This window comes from Leptonychotes weddellii, chromosome 7 (assembly GCF_054177405.1).
Source record: "Leptonychotes weddellii isolate Sample4059 chromosome 7, ASM5417740v2, whole genome shotgun sequence".
Lineage (NCBI taxonomy): Eukaryota > Metazoa > Chordata > Mammalia > Carnivora > Phocidae > Leptonychotes > Leptonychotes weddellii.
Window position 1 is genome coordinate 37,153,329 of NC_138375.1, and position 22,764 is coordinate 37,176,092.

The following is a 22,764-nucleotide window of genomic DNA, read 5'->3' on the forward strand; positions in this document are numbered from 1 at the left end:
GACTTTTTGAAATAAATATGGTTATATACAACTTCATACTTTTTATTTCCACACGAGTACTTTTAGGCATTTCAAACTTATGGTTATACCTCTCCCCTGACATCTTCCCCCCAAAATACAAAAACAGAAGTGCAGAGCTAACAGGTGCTAGGACTGAAGGAGGGAGAATGAGGTCAGGTATTGTTTCTCCACCTTACTCTCCCTGAGTGCTGTCATATTTGTCCCTGGTGCCATGAGGACCTGGACTTCAGAGGACACAAGACCATCCATGGGAAACTGTTAAAGCAGCTTCAGTGCAGAGCTACCCAAATCCTAGGAACCTAGTTGTGGTTGGAGTGGATGCACTGGACAGACTATAGTCTCCACTGGAAGTTACATGGCCATAGGCTTCTCAGTACAGAATGGAGAATGCCTTCCATTATGAAATCACATACTGGTGCAGCAGAGATCAAAATGTGTGCAAGAACACTATATTTGATTTGTAGGAGAGAACAGTGGAACTTAAATCCACTAACATTTGAAACTAAGGTTTCAGGAGATGAGAGACTTGCATACAGACCACATTTTGAGATACAGTATTGTCAAGTACATTATCTTTAAATGCTGTTAAAGGCTGAGAAGCAAAGAAACTGCATAAATGCCAAGATTGAAGAATTGAACAGCTTCAACCAGAGGAAGGCTCAGAACACCAAAGATGATGGTAGCACTTGTAGGGAATTGCAGATTGCCATAAAACATTGGTTCCACAGATCTCCCTGAGTTGGCAGTGTATTTATTTTTATTTGTTATTACATTACATATCAGGTCAGTTCCTCTAAATAAAAAATGAGGAGCTGGAGAAAGGCTGTGTGACTTTTGATCAAAACCAGGGGTGGAAAGAATTCAAATACAAAAGAGAAGCAAAAAAAGTTTTCTTAAATAGTGGTACAGAGATTCAAACTAAGAGGGATCAGTGGGACCTGGTGTTTGTTGAAATGACTAACATTGATGCTTCCACTCTTTAGGTGTGATCTTGATAATTTAAAAATACTTGAAAGTGGTATTGATGTGTTGTTAATTTAGAATTTTAAAACTTTTTGTGCATGGGCCTCTACTTGGTCTTGGAACACCACCAAAATGAAGCAGAGGCCCCCACTGTTTCTTTCCCTGTTACATTTAACAGCTTGTGTAAAGTAGCAGAGTTTAAAAGAAGGGCATTGTATAATTTTAAAAATAAAATTTTATTCATGCAAGTTAAGTGGCTCTGTTTATAAACTGCTATAATAAATCATGGGTGTTTTTCAGCGAACATTATTATTAAGGTAATACTTAATTTCAAAAATATGATTTTACTGCTTTACAGAGTATTGATTTATCAGAATATTATAGTTTGTTAAAGATATTATCATTCTTAAGATTTGCACTTCCAAAATTCTTAAGATTTAGAATGCTTTATTTTGGGCTAGTTATGTTAATTGAAAATTTAAGTTCACTACCTGCATTTTACAGCACTCTAAAACAGAGGAATAGATGTTCATATTTTCTAACAATTCACATTTGCCTAACATAAAATTACCATGTGTCAAAATCATACTTCTCTAATTGCTAAAGCATTTTGCCAAATTATTTTAATATAATTACTTTTGAATTAATTATAACCACAAAGCATAGTTTTGCCTCTACATCATTTTACTAAGTTTCTATCTTGGTTTAACACATAAATCCCAAGTACTTACTACTTTTAAAAATGATGTGCCCCTCTCCCTCCCCTCACCACTGCCCTCTGCCCCCCGTTAATCTAAATTAGCCTAAGTGAAATTGCTCTGCAGCTTTTATTTTTGGTAGTGGTTCTCAAACTTGAGTGCATCAGAATTACCTGGAAGACTTGTCAAAACACAGGTTGCAGGGTTTAGCCCTCAGAGGGTCTGAGTTAGTACGTCTGGGTGGGGCCACATAATTTTCATTTCTAACAAGTTCCCAAGTGATTCTAATGCTGCTGGTCTGGGACCACAGTTTGAGAACCATTGATTTTGGAAAATCCTTATATATGAAGTCTGAGGGTAAACTACAGTGTGAAAAAAAATCACAGTAAATGCATTTTGTTTTATATTGGGCAGATGATTGTCAACCACTAAATAATACATATAAATCATTTCTTAAGACAGTGAGTTCTCCTTTATTTTATAACATTTAATAAAGGTTATGAATTTCTAACCAGGCTCTGTATAAAAGAGACCAGTTAATATATTTGTGTAAAAACAGCTCAAATCCATTAAGATTTATAGTTATATTTTGTAAGAGGATTTTTTTTACAACTGAAATAACATTTAAGCTGAACAAAACATTTGGTAAACGTTGATATTTGATTAAAAGATAGCTTACATAATTTCTGTAAGTTTAAATCATTCTGAAAAAAATTTACTGCCCTAATGATAAAATATTTTGAAACAAAAAAATCTAAACCAAGATGCGCCAAGGGTATCGCCATCTCATTTACTTACCGGAGACAAAAATCAAGATGTTCTCTTTTCTTTTCTTTACAGCCCACCTGTCTATTCTCCATGGCATTGAGTCCTTTAGCAAGAACTTGTTGACTGTCTTCAAAGCATCTTGCCATTCAGTCTACATTCTCCTTGCCTACTGTACCACCATTGTACCACATCTTTTTTTTTTTTTTTAATCTAAATGCTTTAATACGTTTCAAACTGGTCACCCTACTTTCTCTCTTGATCAGCTAAAATTAGGGCTGTGTTGTTAAAACATATACCAGATGACGTTGTTCCCTTACTTCAGACTTCCCAGTAGCCTCCTACTGCCTTAGGAGAAAATCCAATTTCTTGATTTGGCCCATAAAAACCTATGTGATCTGGCCTGTCCTCACTGTGTGCTACTCCCCACCTCACACACTACGCTTATTGCGTGACGAGCTCGCACCTCTGTCACACCAACTGCTGCGTCTTCTTAGGATTTCACCGCTGTTTCTCAGCACCTAGGGACAGTGACACATTGTAGTAGCTGCTTGATAAATATTCAAAGGAATGAATGCAATGAAAGAAGTTAAATATAAAGTAGCTTTTGGATATTCTATTAAATACCTCCAGCAGGTTAGCCTGGCAACCTAAAAAGCTGTTGCTCAGCAGCTTTGGAGAACCTTATCACATAGGTATATGAATGTACTTCGGTTTTAAAGATTTTTTTTTTTTTTTATTTATTTATTTGAGACAGAGAGAATGAGAGAGACAGAGAGCACACGAGAGGGGGGAGGGTAAGAGGGAGAAGCAGGCTCCCTGCTGAGCAGGGAGCCCGATGCGGGACTCGATCCCGGGACTCCAGGATCATGACCTGAGCCGAAGGCAGTCGCTTAACCAACTGAGCCACCCAGGCGCCCTGTACTTCGGTTTTAATAATTCCCCTCTGCATATGAGAAATAATTCTAAGTTTTTTAGCAAGACTTTCTAAGCTTTTCACGGTCTGGGGCCCAGGCTACTATTTTAGCCTTGTTTTCTTTTACACCCTCATCCCAATACAAACACTTGTTCTTTCTATCACCGGAATACTTACTCTCCTGGAAAAGGTAGCATGCTTCCTGGTGTTTAGGAAATGTCCCCTTATATCAGTGAAAACTTCCCTGCCCAACAGTTGTTCCTTTTTGGTCCATATTCCCCTTGCACTTGGACTGCTGTAGCACTTAGCGAGTCTCTTCTGACCTAATTCTGCGTATCCGACATCTCTATTAGAACGTGTGCATTCTCTTTGAGAGCAGAGCTTATAAATTTCCCATCTGCTCCTTGTCCCTGTACTGTAGCAGGCTCAGGAAGCAGACCTCAGTTCACATCCTTGCAAATTACTATCCCTTTTAAGCCTCACTTCCCTCAGCTGCATAAATGAGGCTAGTATTAATGTCCTTGTGAGCTTGCCATAAGGAATAAATAAGGTAATGTATATAAAAACCTTTAGCCTAAAGCCTGGCATAGAGTATGTACATGATAATTCTCTTCATAACTGTTCATAAGAATTGAATGAAAGAAGAAAATCGATTGGCTTTTATCATGAAAGATTTGTAGGCAAGGTCAGACCTCCTTTGGGCACCAAATGAAATATAGAAAATTGAGGTCTAGAGCTGGGCAAGAATGTAAGATGGGAGACTATTCAGTAAGGGGGAGTGTGCTTTGGTGTATATTAAAGGCCAAAGCAAATCCCCTTGTCCCCACAATATCTCAAATTTTACTGTTGTATATTCCAGAGACATTTATCTGAATGCTGCCTTTCTGTCGTAATCCTGTTTTGCCTTGGTTTATTTGTTAACTGAATTTGCCTTGTCTACGTAAGTAGATTCTTCAGTTCTTTCAGGAACAGGATCTTGTTTTCTCTTTTGTTGGTTTATTCATTTCATCCAAATGGTTGGTTCGTTGACTTCCCAGCAGTAGTCCTTGAGCACCCCTAGGCTTTGAGGATATAGTGATGAACAGGCTAGACACAGTCTCTGCGGCCCGCTAGGTCATGGCCAGACTAAGTGGAAGGGTAGTATGGTTATTGCCCTGACTCAGACTGAGATCACGCACACAGGCTTAGGTTGTAAGAGGGTACTAGATTGACTGCCTTGAATACTGATTTGAGGGACTTGAATTTAATCTTGTAAAAAGCTGGCAAAGCTAGGAATTGTTTTATTTAGGGTTCTCTTGGAAAAGTGACCATTTTATCTTAAGAAGATAGAGTAAGCTAATTGAAGCTTATTGGTCTGAAATTACTCACTGTGCTCATCTTCTGGAAAGATAGAAATAAAATCACACGTTCCCATTCACTGTTAGGCACTAATAACAGTCACGAATTCTTTGATGTAGAACATTTGAGGGATAGTAAAATGTTAAAAATGCGCTTAGTGTATTTGTTCGTAATCCTTGTCCTGTGTTAGCTAAAAATGATACCATAGCCTCCAGAGAGTAGGAGAGGAAATGTACCGTTTGAGCTTGCCTGCTCAATGCATCCTGGTGTAGCTGGCAGATACCAAAAGACTAATTGCTTGTAAAATGATCGTGAGGTCTTTCCAGTAGCTGGCCCTCACTCCTGTCTGGCAAATTGCTTAGAGGGAGGCCCACAGTTGCCTCCTAGAGCCATGCCTGCTGATATCCTCAGGATGAACATGGTGCTTTCTTCTCTCCGCCGCGTGCCCTTCTCCCTGCTTTCATCTTACGGTGATGGACTGGCTCCACCGAGTGCTGCTTTGCCATCGTGATTTCCTCTCCCATGGAATGATTGGGCACTTCCTATTCTCGTCTGTATAATGAAGCACTGTTATAGGCTGTTCTTCCAGCGTGGGCCTAATAATCACAGGGCTGTTCGTTTCTCAGGGGTGCCACAGATTTGCCGCCCATTGTGGTTTTTTTTAGACCTCTCTTGGTTTCACTTTGACTGTGTTTATTTCTGTTGAAGCATTGAACGAGATGGAAGACATGGTCCCAGAAGACGGAGAGGTGGCCGTGAGTGGACAGGAGATGGCAGCTCGCAGTCAGGCTGTTATCCCTGTGGATGTTGACGAGGAACAAGCAGGTAATCATGTGACTTCCACATTCGTGGTTCTGAAAACTTGGGCCCCACTCTAGTGAAGAAAGTAAAACACTAAGAGTGATTATTTTTTAACATTACAGTTAATGATGTGTTACATGCTATTTATTATTGACACCTGTATTATGTTGATGTTCTCCTTGCACATATACGTATCTTACTAAGGGTTGTTTTTTATTTTTTCTACCGGGCAGCAACTCCTTTTTCTGTGTTGGTGTTCACACGTGTGTGTGTGTAGGAAGAAAGCACTCAGATTGTTGATGGAGAAAATAAATGACCCGATTAAATAGTTTGCTTGTCCTCTTCCTTCATTTTGGTGGGGAGGAGCAGGAGTGGAGAGGTTGACCTGGTTTAGTTAACAGACCAAGACCTCGTCTCTGTTTGCCCCTGGGTGACTTACAGCAGGCTTATATAGAGTCATAAGGCCCTTAAAGATTACCTGATACAACCCTCTCTGCTTTACAGATGGGGAAACTAAGTCTTTCAGAATGAGTTTGAATAATTTGCCTAAGACCATTCAGCCAGTCTTACAGGGACAGCACTGAGATTAGAGCCCAAGTTTTCTTACTCCTGATCTGTTGGAATGGTAATTTGTCTTTGAATTGAAAATATCTTTTAACTGTCCTTGTTTTAAGTGTCTTACAGATGCAGTCACTTATTCAACAAATATTTATTGAGTATTACTCTGTGCCAGGCATTGTACAATGTGACAGAAACAAGACAGGCAAGGTTCCTTGGAGCTTACAGTTTATCGGTGGAGTGAACTTCAGTCATTTGTCAGAGAGACTTGGGTCATAAGACTAAACGTTTACAACGTGTACTGCCAAGCAAAGAAGACACTTTTTACACATATATAAATACTCAAATAACCAAACTGTAACATGCATCTAGCCTTTCAAGAACGTATCTTGCTACATCTAATGAGAAAGACGATACTCTCGAACGCAGAGAGCTCACTACCCCTATAGGTGTCTGAGGTTCATCTTCACTTGCTTTGTCTTCATCCATACATTTGCAAAATTGGGAAAGTAGGCAATTTTTTTAAATGATTATTATGACTTTGTTGGTTATTTTTAGGATGATTTATGTGACTTCTTCAAATAGTGAAGGTCCTCAAGGGGGATGCCATATGATCTTCTGTTTTGATCTGCCTTTAGAAATGTGTATATTCCATTAACATGAGTGATAAGGGAGGCTACATAGAGCCAAAACATCTCTGTGAGCCCAGATCCCTGTAAATAGTACTTGAAGTAAGAGCCTTTCTTGGCAAAGAGTAACTGTCAGGCTTGTGCTTTTTGTTTTAGGACCCAGTGGTCTTCAGCGTGTAGTAAAACCAACCCCAATTACTGTTCATGATTCAGAGAGTGATGATGAGGAAGACAGTCTAGAACTCCAAGAAGTCTGGATTCCTAAGAATGGTGCTCGGCGTTACTGTGAACGCGAAGAAAAATCTGGAGAGTCCGTGCAGTCCAGGGAACTGTCAGGTGAGAGATAATGTCTTGCTGGGACTGGTTAGTGGGAGTCATCGTGAGAACTGACAGACACACTTGACCTTTATATAATGTGTCCCTACCGCAACCTGTGGTGCAGTTAACATTTCCTTATGGAATGTGACAGGAGGCGAGAAGGGCAGTAGCCCAAGGGAAAGGGGAGTCAGGGTGGCACTCTTGAGGGCAGGTATAGCACAACAAAAATACTGTGGAATCAGGGTTCAGGGAAGAGAAGATGTGAGGATTGCGACTTCCACAGTGGAGGCTTTAGGACCTTGCGGCATCAGGGTATCAGGGATTAGCGAGGGGCCTGGGCTTCCTTCACGTGGGGGGAGGACTCCCGAGGCGTCCAGAGCAGTGAGCAGACAACCACTCTGCCAGCTGATACTCTGTCCAGTTGTGCTTAGTCAATGTTCGAGGCTAGTTTGGTGCTTGAGGGAGTCCTGCAGTGTGTTCTTATAATCCCCGCCTCCCCTTCCATCCAGTCAGCAGCCTCTACCATTTGTCTCACCAAGAAACTATGAATTCTCTTAATTCTCTTAACCTTCAGTTCATTCTTCTTCCTTGTCTTTCCTTCCCGTCTGTTTCTCAGAACTACGTGCATCACTTTGAGCAAAGGACGAGATTTTTAAAAATTGTCCACTAATTTCCCTTGGGTACCCTACTCCTTAGTATGTTTGAATGTTGGGTATACATTTAACACTGGCCCTGAAATACATAATCACTTCTGTGTGTGGAAAGCTTACTAGTTCTTTAGACTTGGAATCATTTACTAACCAATGACTGATTACTCCATTCTTATTTTATTCCTTTTAAGAAATTCGGGTATTTTCACACTGTGGTTGAAAGGAGCTTTTTTGAAAACTAAAATTTAGGGAAAGGAATGTGACCAGCTGACTAGCCTAATGTTTCCTAGGAAGTTCAGTTTCTGAATTTAGAAACTAGATCTGTCAGCCAGACAAAATCTTATTTCAGTATTCCTTTATATGTTCATTGAGCCTTACTGTGCCCCAGGTACTGTTAGGTGCGGTGAGGGATGCAGAGATGAGTAAGTCATGATCCCTTTCTCTCTAGGGAACCTCTGGTCTGGTTGAAGAGTCAGGCCAGACACCTAGATGATAGTATCACAGGGCATATCCTACAGGGGCTTTGGGGTGGGGGCACAGGAGAGATTGAACAGAGGTGCAAGGCTAAAGAATTGGTGAGAACAAAGGTCCGGAGATAGTATGGCAGGGGTATGTTCAGAGAAGAGTTTGGGCTAGCGTGTGGTATGTACATAGAGGGGCCGAGAACAGAAAGCTAGTTCGGAACCAGATGGTGGTGGGCCGCGGAGGCTGAGCTGAGGAGAATAAACCAGGTAGGCGCTACAGACCATAGAGCCTTTTTGAGCAGCTGAGTGATGTGGTCACCATTATACTTTAGGAAAATTAGTGTACATTGTTTCCTGTTCCAGATTTACTCTTGCCTTTTGTCCAGAATTTGTACTGAAATCTTTTCTTTTCCTCGGGCCATTCTTCTTTTTCTATAAGCAGTAAGTGGAAAAGGCAAGACTCCACTTCGAAAGAGGTACAACTCCCATCAGATGGGCCAGTCGAAGCAGTTTCCCCTCGAGGAAAGCAGCTGTGAGAAAGGCTGTCAGGTCACCAGTGAGCAGATCAAAGCCGATATGAAAGCAGCTAGGGATATTCCTGAAAAGAAAAAAAACAAGGATGTGTATCCCAGCTGCAGCAGCGCCACCGCCAGCACAGTGGGAACCTCCAGCTCACACAGCACTGCTTCTCAAAGCCCCGACTTTGTAAGGACGGTGAACAGCAGCGGCTCTTCCGAGCCTAGCCCTTCAGAAGTGGATGTGTCCAGGCAGTGTGTCTGCTCCCCCGGTGGGTCAGAGGACTCTGAGGCCATGGAGGAGGGTGATGCAGAGAGTTCTGTCTGCCCCAGATGCTGCTGTCACAGGCCCCAGGAATCCCAAAGGAGAACTAGCAGGTGTTCTGATGAGGAACGTCCTTCAACCAGCCGAGCCTGTGTTGTGAATGGCCCGGATGGTACGAGATCCGCCTTTTCCTTTAGGACTCTGCCACAAGGGGGGTCTTCAGGCCCAGCACATGATGAGAGGACTAATGGGAGTGGCTCTGGGGCTACAGGTGAGGACAGGAGGGGGAGCTCCCAGCCTGAGAGCTGTGACGTGCAGTCTCATGAAGACTACCCTCGGAGGCCCCTAACAAGGGCCAGGAGCAGACTCTCCCATGTACCGCTGGTATCTGAGTCAGGTATGACAATGCTGCCAGGACTAGCAACTGCAGGGTAGGCCTTGGCAGGGGCATGAGCTCGTTCCATAAGTTTTCTTCCATAAAGCCAGTTTGGCAAATGGAATTCTGTGTTGGGGTTCTGTGATCATACGGAGTTTGAACTAATTTTCAGCAGTGGTGCGGGTGGGGGGAAAGCATGTGAAAGATCTTGTAAAACCTCCAACCCAGGAAAACTCAAATAGTTCAGCCTCTGAGGGAAATAATAACTGTGTATATTGACCCTAAACACGATACTGATTCTGATGTCTAAGTCCCAGTGTAACTCTGCTCCCATCCCATACTTAGGGAAGTTGCAACTCTTAGTGAAGCTTTAAACCTTAGCCAAAAGGTAAGGACCTGAAGTTGCTGGGGCTGGGGAATATATCATATGGGTATATACCCCCCTGTCTGCCTCTGCACTACTTAGTAATTCTTTCTGAAATCTAGTTTTGCTTCCAGTTAGGTTTGCCAGGAGATAAGCAGGTAAGTAGGTAGTTTAGTTGAGAATTATTTTTTGTGAAGATATACTCAAAACATATATATGTATATAATCTCATTGATAACATTCATAATGTGTATGCCAAGGCATTGGATTGGATGGGGTAAGCACGTTTCTCAATCATAGTCCTGTTTATATTTCTGACCTTATTTTTAAGTAATCTCACCTGCCTTTATTAAATCATGAATAGCTATCAATGAATAATATATTTTAATTTTCTCCAGGTCTCCCTTAATTTGAAAATCTTAAAGTTAGCTCCAGAATGTGGAGTTAGTGCTTTTTTTTATATACTAAATAGAGCCAATCAAATCACGTGGAGCTAAACTAACAGAAATAAGCTTTCATAAAATAAATATGAGACCTTAATTATGTGCTAATCATAGTAGCTTAAACTCAAAATATGAGTTTTATTTAAACATTTCATTATGCTTTACAAACACTAGTTCTGCCATATGACGAAAAATACATTTCCCTTGAATTTTAAATGTTTTATTGTATCTTTTTTTTCTTATACATAGCGCAAAATTCACCATTTTAACCACTTTGAAGTGTACATTTCTTTGGCATTAAGTACGTTCACGCTGCCATGCAACCATTACCACCATCCATCTGAACGTTTTCATCCTCCCAAGCGGAAACTCTGTGCCCACTACACAGGAACTGCCCGTGACGACGCCTTTTGTTGCATGGTTTTTCATGTTTGTCAAGCCAGATCTGCTTGTTTACCTTTGTGACTTATTTCTCTCTTTGCTGCTGTGGAAGTACGCATGGTTCAGCTCTTTGGTCATATCTTCTCATTCTTCTATTCATTTGCTTATCTTAGCTCTTTATTTTACTCTGTGGGAATGAACTTAATTTTTTTATTCCAAATTGTCACTGAGTTGTTTCAGTGCTGTTTGCATCCCATTCTCATGTCATTATTTTGAAATGCTTTTTTATTGTGTACCTTAGATAAACTTAGTTTTGTCTCTGGGCACTCTGTTCTGTTCCAGTGAGTGTTCTGTCCTCTTTATTCTTCTTCAGAATTTCCTTGGCTAGTCACACATTCCTCGTTTATTTGTATAGTTTTTTATAATAATTTTTGTCAAGCTCCAAAAAATCTTGGGGTTTTTTTGGAATTCCATTACATTGATCTACTGAAAAGACAATTGTCATTTTTACAGCATGGAGTCTTCCTATTAGGAACTGTTTTGTCTCTCATTTTGTCTTTTGTCTCTTGGTAAACATTTCAGTTGTTACTGTTTTGGGGGGGGTGTTTTTGTTTTTAATATAAATACTTCATTTTAACCCTAGGGGACTTTTGACTTCTTTGTTGTCTCATGCCCTGCTACCCTGTTTACCATTTCCTTCTGACTTGTTTCAGGTCTAGTATTTTTCTTAGGTTAAAGAATTCTCTAGAACTTAAAAAAGACATCTCATTTTTACTTTTTTAGGTAAATTATATCTGTTATCTTGTAATTTTTTTCAATTTGAGAAGATTTCTAATGTGTATGTAGCTAATTGTACAGTAGGTAAATGATTAACTCATATTTTTTCAACAATACAAATGTCCATTTACTTTCAGTAACAGCTTTTCTGGAGAGATGTCAAAGTGCTGATTTTAGTATTATCTGGATCTCTTTTGGAAAGAACAAGTTATTTGAGTGGCTTTCAACTTGCTATTTTTGATCTAGCATGTTTTTGATATCTCTTGGCCATTCTGCTCTTCAAAGTTTTAAGGAGAAAAATCCAAACTATGATAAAGGAACAAAACTTGATTGAGTGTTATGGATTTTTTAAAAATCACTTGTTCAAAGAAAATGTTTGAGTTTTTAATTTGGTTTTCGATTTATGGCCTTAATGTTGTGTTAAAACCCTGTTAGAAGCTAACATAGTTATCTTGTGAATTCTGATTTTGGGAATAAATACCTGTAAGTTGTTCTTTGTATCCTCATTGTATACTTTATAAAATAAATATCACAAAAATAACTAATTGGATTATCAAAGAATAGCATTTAAGATTAATATGGTATTGTTCTCATTGATACTAACCTCTTTCCCTGACACCCCAAGACTGAATTGGTTTGTTTTCTGTGTTTCTGTAGCATCTTCTACGCCAATGTTAACTATACTGTGTTGTAATTCCGTGTTTTACTGTCTGTCTTTCCAATAGACTGAGCTCCATGAGGGCAGGGACAGTGTCTGCTTGTTTGCCATTTTATTCCCAGCTTCTAGCACAATGTGTTACATGGTATGGGGCTCAGTGAATAATTGTGAACTTAAATAAGTGGTAGGAACCAACATATGAGGTATGTTGATGCTGGTGGATGTATGAAATCACTAAGAATTATCCCTAAACAAAGAGGGAGGCATGAGAAAAAAACACGAATTCTTTTTTTCTTTTACATTGGGAAGCCTTTGTTTTTAATGCTTATCTACATGTAAAGTGTGACTCTGTTTTATAATTTCTCTTAGAAAATATGAACTGCCAGTTTGGGTACTCTGCAGAGCAGGAAATTTAACTTTGAGCCCCATGTTCTGATCAGTTAAGGGAGAGAGCATTGCAGGAAGGTGAAAAGTTTGAAAATCAGATAATAAAAAGAAAATGCTAACTGAAGATTCAAATTTCAACACTGTCGTAAAGGAATGGAGGCAGACCTGTTTTTTGTTAGTTCATTTTCATTTTTCGGGTACTGGGAGACAAACCAGTTCCTATTATTGGTTGTAACAGGTGTGTGAATTTTATCTGTCATGTGAAACGTGCTACCTTTAGCAGATTCCTCGTCAATAAAGATAATTTAGATTTTGCATGAAGTTCCTTCAGGAATACTATGGAAGAAGGCCTTCAGTGGGTTGGCTAGATCAATAGTTCTCATCTTTTCCGGAACCCCAGGGTTTTGTTTGGGTTCAGGGTCTTTAGAGGAAGTTCGATGGGTAGAACTCTTAGGCTCCCTTTTAAAGCTTTCAACCAGAGTAGCTGCTTTCAATCGGTTTGCATAGTAAGATTTCATAAAGTTTTCAAACGGTAGAGGAAAGGTTCTGGTATGTGAAAAAAAAAGGTACTTGGATTAGATCTCTAGAGTTCCCATCTAACCCAAGCCTTTGGGAATTTGCTATATTTGTACCTTGTTTCCCTATCTTTCTTTCTAATCCTCATTTGAAGTTACAGAATTACCAAGTAGGATGTTTGTAATCTAGTGGTGGTCTCTGAAGGCAGTGTGGTGAGATTTAATTCATGAAGATCAACCTTACTGCTTTCAATAAATGCTGTGCTACAGAATGCTTGTCAAAAACTGAGGACAGTGATTTTATAGTGTCTTGTCTTAGTATGGATATGTATTTGTTAAAGTTTTAGAGAGGACTTCAGACCTTGCCTTTAAATAAAATCAACATAGTATTTGCTCTTATAATTAAACTGCCAGGTTTTAGAACAGCACTAGTAAATGAGTTAGGGCCTTACTAACCAGGATCTGGCCAGATAAAGACTACAGGTTTTCTAGCGTAGTGACTGGTGCCAGATTGCCTGGCGTTGCCTCCTCATTCCACCACTTACACCGTGGCGAGCTGTTCTCCCGTCCCATGTCTGTGTCCTTATACGTAAAACCGGAGAATAATCTCTCACAGAGGGCTATTTTAAGGATTAAATTAGTTATTGCGAGTAAAACCCTTAGAAAAGTGCCTGACGCACAGTAAGCGCTCAGTAAATATTTGCTACCATTGTTGCTCCATTTCCGTATCTGTAATGCACTCCTTCATTCAGTGAATGTTGAGTGTCAATTCGTTCAGTAAATGTTCATTTGAGATCACTGCTAGTGGCTGACATTGACACAAAGGTGATATTAATAAGGCAGTGTTGTTGCCCTCAGGGAACTTTAAGTGGAGAAACAAAACAAGTGTGCAGGGAATTACAGAACCACTTACAAGGTTTGGGGGCCCAGGTAATTTGTTAGAGCAGGTGGTATTTGAGCTGGACTTTTCAGGAATGGGTAGAATTTCAAAAAGTGAGTTCAGGAAAGGTTCGAGGCAGAAGGAGCTAGAATGATTTTGGCTTCAGGCGCTCTGGCGGTGGCAAATGACTAGGACATGGTTTGGAATAAAATTGAGAATAGGCCTTGAAAGGCCTTGAAACATATTTACTAAGCAGTAGTTAATAATTTAAAGTTGTTCAGCAGGAAAGTGGTGAGTTTAATCCACCAATAGTATTTAAGATGGGTTGGTAACTGGAGATAGGAATGTTAAGTAGATTGTTGATACGGCCAAGGTATGAGAAGGGAAATCCTATTTGATGTTGACCGGCTTGAGATAATGGAGGGTGATCTTGTTTTGGAATAGTCAGTTGGAAATAGCAGTCATATTGTGTTGGGATATAATCTGATGATACTCTATTGGGAACCAAGTCATAGATTTGAAAGTTGCCTTGATAGCGTTATATGCAATATGCAGTTGAATGTGTTCTTTTGACAGAAAGAAAGCTAAAGCTAAAATTTGGATTTTCCTCTTGCCTTTTTCTAGAAGTTGCCAAAACAAAGCCACGTCATGCCATGAAGCGGAAGAGGACAGCAGATAAGTCCACCAGTACCAGTGATCCTGTGATTGAGGATGACCATGTGCAGGTGAAGGAAAAAACCCCACTTAACTTTCAGTTCAGCCACGTTCCTGAATAATGACTAAAGTTTCCATCTTTATAATTTTTTTGCCCTAAAAGAAGAAATTGGTAACAGCTCCTTCTTGTGCCAATGAAAACATTTAAGCTTTAAAAAAAAAAAAAAAGTCTGCAGAAAGACACATCTTTTAAAATTTCTCTCCTTGTAGGTCCTGGTACTAAAATCCAAAAATCTTGTTGGAGTCACTATGACCAACTGTGGAATTACAGATCTCGTGTTAAAGGACTGTCCCAAGATGATGTTCATCCATGGTATGTATTTAGGCCTCTGTCATACACAAGCATCACGAATGAGCTTAAAGAATTAAAGACTCATAAATAACTACAATAACATTTCTTTATTTTTTTCAATGGAATCATTACGTTGGATTATTTCTAATTCTGTCCTTGTTCTAAAGTTCTCAAGCAGTTCCTCCATAGTATTTGTGAGGGAATACATGCAGAGACTTCATCTTTTAAAACAGCCCCTCCTTTGCTTTCCTCCAAACAATAATTGCTACTTGCTCTGACAGAGTAGATTCACAACATGGGTGGGCTTTGGAGTCAAATAGATCTCAGCTTGAATCCTGTCTCTACCGTTTGCCACGCTATATGATGTTGTTCGTGTTTTGTGTTCGTGTTTTTGTGGGGAGTGGGGACTGTGCCTTATGTGTTTAACGGCTCTAGATTTGATTGACATCGTTGATCAGAACTTCAGTTCCTGGCACATTATCCTCACTCAGAATTATGTTTTTGATACCTATCCATGTAGAATTACGAAGATATGACAAGTGTTTTGCCTTGGACAAGTTATATAGTCTGTTCATTTTTTTCAATTTGTAAAGTGTACATAATTATGCCTACCCTATATACACATATTTGTGAAGATTAACTACAATAAGTGCATGTGTGTGTCTATGTATGTATGTACACATATACATAGTGGAGGGTCTGACCCCTAACTAAAAGGTTACCTAATGTTAGTTTGTATTATATTTGTACTGCGGTATTAGGGGCTTTCATTTCTTTGCATTTCTGTGTTACTACTAGTAAGCAAAGCAAAGAAATCCTTACCAGTTTGTCGTACACTAGGAGAATCCCGGAAAGAAGAGAGAAAACTAAGATTTAAACACTATCTCTCTCCTAAATTCTAGAAAACTCTAGACCCTATGTTCACCCTTAACAGGTGATACTTTACTCCATTCCAGTCAACAGAGTCTTAAAATATCTACTAAATGACCATCTCCTGTTGGACTTTTCCTCCTAAAACAGAATCAGGGGGCCCTTCAGAAGCCCAGAGGTCTTAACAGCAGGGGAGCCCAGCCTGGCAGGCAGCACTGTCCTTGCTCTCTCCTCTGAGGTCTGAGACTCTGCCTCGCAATCTTTGAGCTGCTTTGACTTCCTATTATTTTCTCTGTTCATTTCTTGGAGAATCTCTTTTTCACCTCTGCTCTTAACTCTGAGGATTCATTCCCCCCCTATCTTGTCTAAATCTAGTGATGGATCACATGGCTTCAGGCCCTGCCTTTTGTTTGTCCTTAAACCAAATTGTTTAGCTCAGCTTATCATGAGACCAGGGATCCTAGATAAGTAGCTCTGTCCCTAGACACCTGCTAACTGAGTTAATGGTGGGCAAGATGACTAATTGAGGTCCGAACTGACCTCAGCCTTGTCTGGTTTTACAGTGCAGAGCCATTGATCCCGTATCGCCATCTGGTCCTCTCTCTTTTCCTTTCCTGTCGCCTGCCCTGCTTCCCCTTCCTCCTGCCAGGTCACAGAAGGAGAAAATGAGTCAGAAAGGCAGAGACTTGCTTAGCCCTCCAACATCAAGTTAGTTACAGGGCTAGATTGCTCAGGAACGTGACATTGTGTCAAGGATGTTATAGAAGATGTCTTTATGAAATGTTGACGAGATCAAGCGTATCAGCCTTATGGTTTTATCGTATCTTCCATCTGATTCTCTCTTTGAGTTGGACCAAGTTGAAATCTATAGTGAAAATTAGATCAGAATGAACTTTGAGGTTTAAAAAAAAAAGGAAGGGGATATTTTTCTGAAGTTAGCATACTATTGCAGTTAAATGCATTTATTATATAGCAACTATTTTTCTATAATCTCACACTTATATGTTAAACAGAGAGCATAATTAATCATGTTTCAGGCCAGCATTTTTAAAAGAACTCTCTGCAGTTATGGGAATGTTCTGTATTTACACTGTTTGATGTGGTAACCACTGGCCACGTGTGACTGTTGAACACTTGAACTGTGGCTTATGCCTGAGGAACCTAAATTGTGAATTTTAATACATTTTAGTTAATAGAAATTTAAAAAGCTACAGGTGGCTAGCGGCTACCACATTGGATTATATAGCTTCAGACCAAAGTATCCAGATATTGGGGTCTTTTAAGGTTTTGCTTTTATGCTTAAGATAGGAGTTAAAAATCAGCTCTGCTCATTTCCTCTGGGTGAATATATGATAGTATTTGTAAATTATTCTAGGTTTATTTGAACATTACCCATAAAATTGTATAATTTAATAGTTACCATCATTCTTTTCAATAAATATTTTCTAAACAGTTGCTGTGTTTAGGGAAGTTATTCTCTGGAACATGGACTCTCTGCCAGTAAAAGCTTAGATAGGGAAAAGTACCTTGACATTCCTTCAACATGAGGGTGACCACCTCTTGTGAACAGAACAGAATGACTTATTTTTTTAAATTTTATGTATTTATTTGAGAGAGAGAGCATGCACATGAGCACAAGCAGGTGGAGCAGAGGGAGAGAGAATCCCAAGCAGACTCCATACTGGGTGGAGAGCCTGATGTGGGGCTCAGTCTCACACCGTGAGATCACAACGGGAGCTGAAATCAGGAGTCGGACGCTTAACTGATTGAGCCACTCAGGCTCCCTGTGACATTTTCAAATCATTTTGATAACTGTTAGTTGTACTTTATGACAGTACTTGACCTAGGTTAGAGATGTTCACCTCTGCAGTATTTGTTGCTAATATAAGTTGGCCCAGTCTTCCAAACATGATTCCAGATGGGCTATACATTGCTCTGTTATTTTGTATAAAGTATTTGTAGAGCTTACCATTGTTTTCATTTTGTAGCTACCAGGTGCAGGGTACTGAAACATTTAAAAGTAGAAAATGCACCAATTGTGAATCGATTTGACTATGCACAGTGCAAGAAACTAAATATGGATCAAGTACTAGATCAGATACTAAGGATGCCTCCTGAGAGAAACCGCATCATATATCTACGCCCCATGCAGCAGGTAATGAGCTCACTCTGCTCTTCTCTGAGGAATATTGCAGTGATTTTTTTTTTTTTTTTTTTTTAAGTCTTCCACCTTTTTGGACTCGGAATTTATTCATTTGCTCAACCTGTGGTAATGAGTCTTTAGATTCTACACGCTTCTTTAGGTCTTTTAGGTAGTTAGACTGCCTTGCTAATCTTCATCCTTAATGCTTCTCTGCTTGATTTTTATGGGTTTTCAGCAAGCTGTATAATGAAGGCAGTTGTTGTTTAAGTTTTTATACTTAGTAAAAGTTGCCTGTGCTTAAGAGCACAGACTCTGGTTTCAGACAGCCTGATTTAAGTTCTCGTTCACTGGCCAGGAACAGATTACTTAGCTTCTTTGTCTTATTTCTTCGTCTGTAAAATGAGAATAAAAACCTACAGTTGTGATAGTTAAATTAATAAATGTGAAGTATCACAACAGTTTCTGGCATGTAACACATAGTCCTGTGATAGCTGCCATTATTATCATTATTAAGAGGAAACTTTTTATTGTATCTACATAAGAAGATGAATATTGGCTGAACCTATTATGGTCATCATTTCACAATATATGTGAATCAGACTAACCTGCTCTGTGCCTTAAACTTACACAGTGATGTATGTTGATTACTTCTCAGTGAAACTGGGGGTGGGGGAAAGAGCAAACGTCGTATGTAAGACTCTGTGCTTGGTGCCAAAATAAAGTTTAAAGGAGATAGTAAATAATCGTTGCAATCAGTGTTTAAGCCTGGCCCCAAAAGATTCATTTCAACAAACAAATCATTTGTTGTCTGTAATTTTCTGGGGTTGAAGAATACATAGGGCATTATCCTTCTCTCGAGAAGTTTGCCTTTCCGGTAGGAGGGAGACATGTGCGCCACTAAGATGGTAAGGTGGGGTTGCCTAAGTCAAGACAGGGGAGGGGGCACAAAGGCTACGCGGGGGCAAGGGAATGTGTTCTTTAGGATTGGCAGTAGGCCAGGGTATGTAGAAAACAACACACTCGCAGCTCTACAGTGCAGCCAGTACTTAAACCTGTGGAGGGCATACTCAGAAATGGATCCCCGGGGTCAGTCAGCTGCATCAGGATTCCCTGCTTTAGTGGGTGTGTCTGTAACAGTGACATGTAAATCAGCAAGCTTGCTGAGAAGAATTTTACCAAGCCCCACTCCCAGCATGGCAAGCTGTGTTCGGGACTGAATGTGACTATTTGATTTTCAAATCTGCCAAAGATTTTAAAACTGAGATCCCAAAGAAAGATTGTTCATACTCTGAAGAGATAGATTTTCAAGGTGTTCTCTTCCTTGGTCCAAAGCCCTGTCTATGATGTCTTCCCCAGGTGGACACACTGACCCTGGAGCAGAAGCTATTTAGTGGTCCCTACCCCTATCACATCTGCATTATCCATGAATTCAGTAACCCTCCCAATGTCCGGAACAAGGTGCGCATCCGCAGCTGGATGGATACTATCGCAAACATCAATCAGTAAGTAATCTGTGGCCTCTGAAGGTCTTTTCAGTCCTTTCCCGTGGCAAGGGGTCCCAGAAATGAATCCTAATTGTTCTTTGAAATGATTTTGTCTGAGCTTTTCAGGCACTGAAACATATGACATATAACATGTAAAAAAACTGAGGGAAATGAGTACTTAAAACTAAAAAGCACGCATATATATTTGTAACTTTATTTCTAAACTTAGAGAAAAATTACAGGAACAGACCATACACGTACATTGACATCGTGTACGTGGAAAAGCGATGAAATTAAAGATCTTAAAACTGTTAATGTTTTATATCATCAGAAAGTTGGATTTTTCTATGCATTTATTATATAAATGTTTTATTTAGCACCTTATACACGCAAGACATTTGATTAGAGTGGCTTTCTTTCTTTTCCCAATAGGACTTTGAAGATAGTGAGGAATGTAATTTTGACTTGACTAGATACATGTCCTCTAGTTTTCTACTTCTGTTAGCTATTTAATATTTTGTTTGAGATATTCATTAGAATCTAGGCCCGATACAACTTTGACAGGTCCTTTCTACCCCACACCCCAACATTGTTTCCAGTTTTGTAACCTTTGTTTAATTTTTCTTGTTGCCTCCAGAGAACTCATTAAGTATGAATTCTTCCCTGAAGCCACACGAAGTGAAGATGATTTAAAGAAATACCCCAAGTACCCCTGGGGTAGAGAAATTTATACTTTAGAAGGTGAGCATTGACCATAGGGAGGGTAGGAATCTGGAGCCTTACAGTTCTTTAAGGTAATGGGTGTTTTGAGTATCTGCAGGTAGCAGGGACCACATGAATACTGCTCTCCCTCTGTGAGTCTTTACCATCCCCAAAATAATCCGAAGCAGTGTTGAAACACAAAAAGTAGAAGAAAATTGAAACCTGCTACAGTTTGGGAGTTGGAAGTAACTTTAGGGCACCTGTCTCAACCTCTTTATTTAGAGAGAGGGAGAAACTGAGGCTTACTGAAATCAAAGGGTGACCAAGATCACAGGACCTAATAGAGGCAGAGCTAGAGTTAAGAGTCCACCCCTCCTGGTCCAGCACTTTTTTACCCGTGATGGATGAAAGCACATTTTCCATTCTGCTTACAAAATACTAGTGTTTGGCCCTGTTCTTACTTCCACACCAGCAACACTGTTAATGTGTCTTCTTATTTTAGGGGTTGTGGATGGAGCTCCGTATTCCATGATCTCTGACTTCCCTTGGTTGAGATCATTACGGGCCGCAGAACCCAACAGCTTCGCCAGATACGATTTTGAAGATGATGAAGAAAGTAATTATGGCCTGATTTGTATTTCCTAGTCTGAGTATATCCTACTGTGTTAGATACTTAATATTTTGTTTGAGTTAAAAACAGTGTATGTAGCCTTTAAATTGCTTCTCATATAAATGTGAGGGTTTTTTTGTTTTAAGTTTTTTAAAAATGTTAATGAAATTTTGTTAACATATAGTGTATTATTAGTTTCAGCTGTAGAGTTCAGTGATTCATCAGTTGCATATAATACCCAGTGCTCACTCATCACGTGCCCTCCTTCATGCCCGTCACCCAGTTACCCCATCCTCCCACCCACCTCCCCTCCAGCAACCTTCAGTTTGTTTCCTAGAGTTAAGAGTCTCTTATGGTTTGTCTCCCTGTCTGATTTCATCTTATTTTTTTCCTCACCTCCCCTATGATTCTCTGTTTCGTTTCTTAAATTCCACATACGAGTGAATTCATATGATAATTGTCTTTCTCTGACTAACTTATTTCATTTAGCATAATACCCTCTAGTTCCATCCACGTCATTGCAAATGGTAGTATTTCATTTTTTTGATGACTGAGTAATATTCTGTTATATATATGTACCACATCTTCTTTTTCCATTCATCTGTCAAAGAAAAACCCAAAAAACACAAATAGAGCTACCCTACGACCCAGTAATTGCACTAGTAGGTATTTACCCAGAGGATACAAGCATAGTGATCTGATGGGGTATCTGCACCCCAATTTTATAGCAGCAGTGTCCACAGCAGCCAAACTGTGGAAAGAGCTCAGATGCTCATATAAATGTTTTTATTTGCTTTTTGTTGCCCTCCCACCCTACCCCCCCCGCAAACAGCAGCTCTCAATTTGTACAATAAGTTGACTTACTATGGATATATAAAAGTTGGTGGGCAGGAGTCCTTGAGACAGATATTTTACCTAGGTGTTTTTATTACCTAAATGCTTATAATTTTCTTACTCTCTACTAAGAGTTTGTCAGCTATATTGTTTTGAAATTGTTCCATTTACATGAATGATTGTTCTCCTTATGAACCGCTTCTCTTTGGATACCATAGAGGAACTTACAATTCAGGTGTAGATATTTGGGGAGAAACTTGAAGGAGCTTTTGAATAGAGTTCTTCTGAGTGTTAGCACACTTGAACATTAATTCATAGGAAGTTTTAAAAGCATACTTTATGAAGAAACCGATTTGGAAAACCACACGGACGTGTACATATGACTTACCTGTCTGGTGCGTTGTCACGTTGGGCCTTTAATCATGCGTGCTCGCCGAGGCCCCAAACATGGGTGGCAGCATGGCACGTGTAATGTGGGGGCCCAGCCCGGGAGCTACGCCTAGTTCAGTAGCATCACATTACAGCACATAGGCGTTTCTCATGCACCAGCTTCACCAGTGACCTCCAAATGATTCTCATAATCCTACATGTTTCCCCTTTACTTTCTAATTTCCAAGGCACCATCTATGCTCCTCGAAGGAAAGGGCAGCTGTCTGCAGACATCTGTATGGAAACAATAGGAGAAGAAATCTCCGAGATGCGTCAGATGAAGAAAGGTGTGTTTCAGCGAGTAGTGGCCATTTTTATCCACTACTGTGATGTCAATGGGGAGCCGGTTGAAGATGACTACATTTGACTGGTCCCTCCTACTTCCCAGATATTCTGGCGGAAGCTGCTGGGGTCACCTAGCCGCCAGCGAGTGCCACAGGGATTCAGGGCATGCAGTTTGGAGGCCCTGGCACATTTTGGTATATAGGAAATGTATAAGGAACATTGAAGTTGTATACAAAGATTTGTACATAGAGGAAATATACAAAGACAGTTCCCAAGTACCACCTTTATATCATATGTTTATACAATTTAATTTAAGAATTCATTTTAATGAAGGCAGATAATTGGAAAGAGTTCATTTTGTTCATTTTTCCTGACTTAGTTCATAAAGTGTCACTTTTTGGCTGAGCCCCCATTTACTATATTCTTAATAATCATTGTCATCCCCTTAAATCTGTGCCTTTTTCTTCTCGAGCAAAGCTGTTTGAGTAAATCTGTTGAAGAGTCTTTGTGTCTTGTGTGCTTTTTTTGTGTTATTATTAAAACCAACTAAACCCTATAGGAGGAAGCTTTATGTTTGTGTACAAAATGGTGGTTCTTTTTTCTCTTGGTATTATAGTTGCCATATTTCTTAAAATCAAATAAAAAGATTCATGAGTTTAAAAAAGAAAATTGAGTTTGAGAGGGACAATGGAAGTTTCCAAAGCATTTCTAGTTATTTA

General features: G+C 39.7%; 1 protein-coding gene across 10 annotated transcripts in view; it reads left to right on the top strand.

Moving 5' to 3' along the window:
• FBXO38 (F-box protein 38) overlaps positions 1-22,549 on the top strand; it is a 53,864-nt gene extending 31,315 nt beyond the window's left edge. For 6 of the 10 annotated variants that reach the window (XM_031018552.2, XM_031018558.2, XM_031018553.2 and 3 more), the window contains 10 exons: positions 5,410-5,526; positions 6,846-7,025; positions 8,561-9,298; positions 14,307-14,407; positions 14,607-14,709; positions 17,547-17,713; positions 19,058-19,203; positions 19,823-19,926; positions 20,390-20,503; positions 21,949-22,549. In XM_031018552.2, coding sequence (XP_030874412.1) covers positions 5,410-5,526; positions 6,846-7,025; positions 8,561-9,298; positions 14,307-14,407; positions 14,607-14,709; positions 17,547-17,713; positions 19,058-19,203; positions 19,823-19,926; positions 20,390-20,503; positions 21,949-22,127 — 1,949 coding nt within the window. In that variant the 3' untranslated portion in view covers positions 22,128-22,549. The remainder of the gene's footprint in view (positions 1-5,409; positions 5,527-6,845; positions 7,026-8,560; positions 9,299-14,306; positions 14,408-14,606; positions 14,710-17,546; positions 17,714-19,057; positions 19,204-19,822; positions 19,927-20,389; positions 20,504-21,948) is intronic. The other 4 variants (XM_031018559.2, XM_031018556.2, XM_006747663.3 and 1 more) reach the window with 4 other exon arrangements.
• Positions 22,550-22,764: the final 215 nt, after the last annotated feature.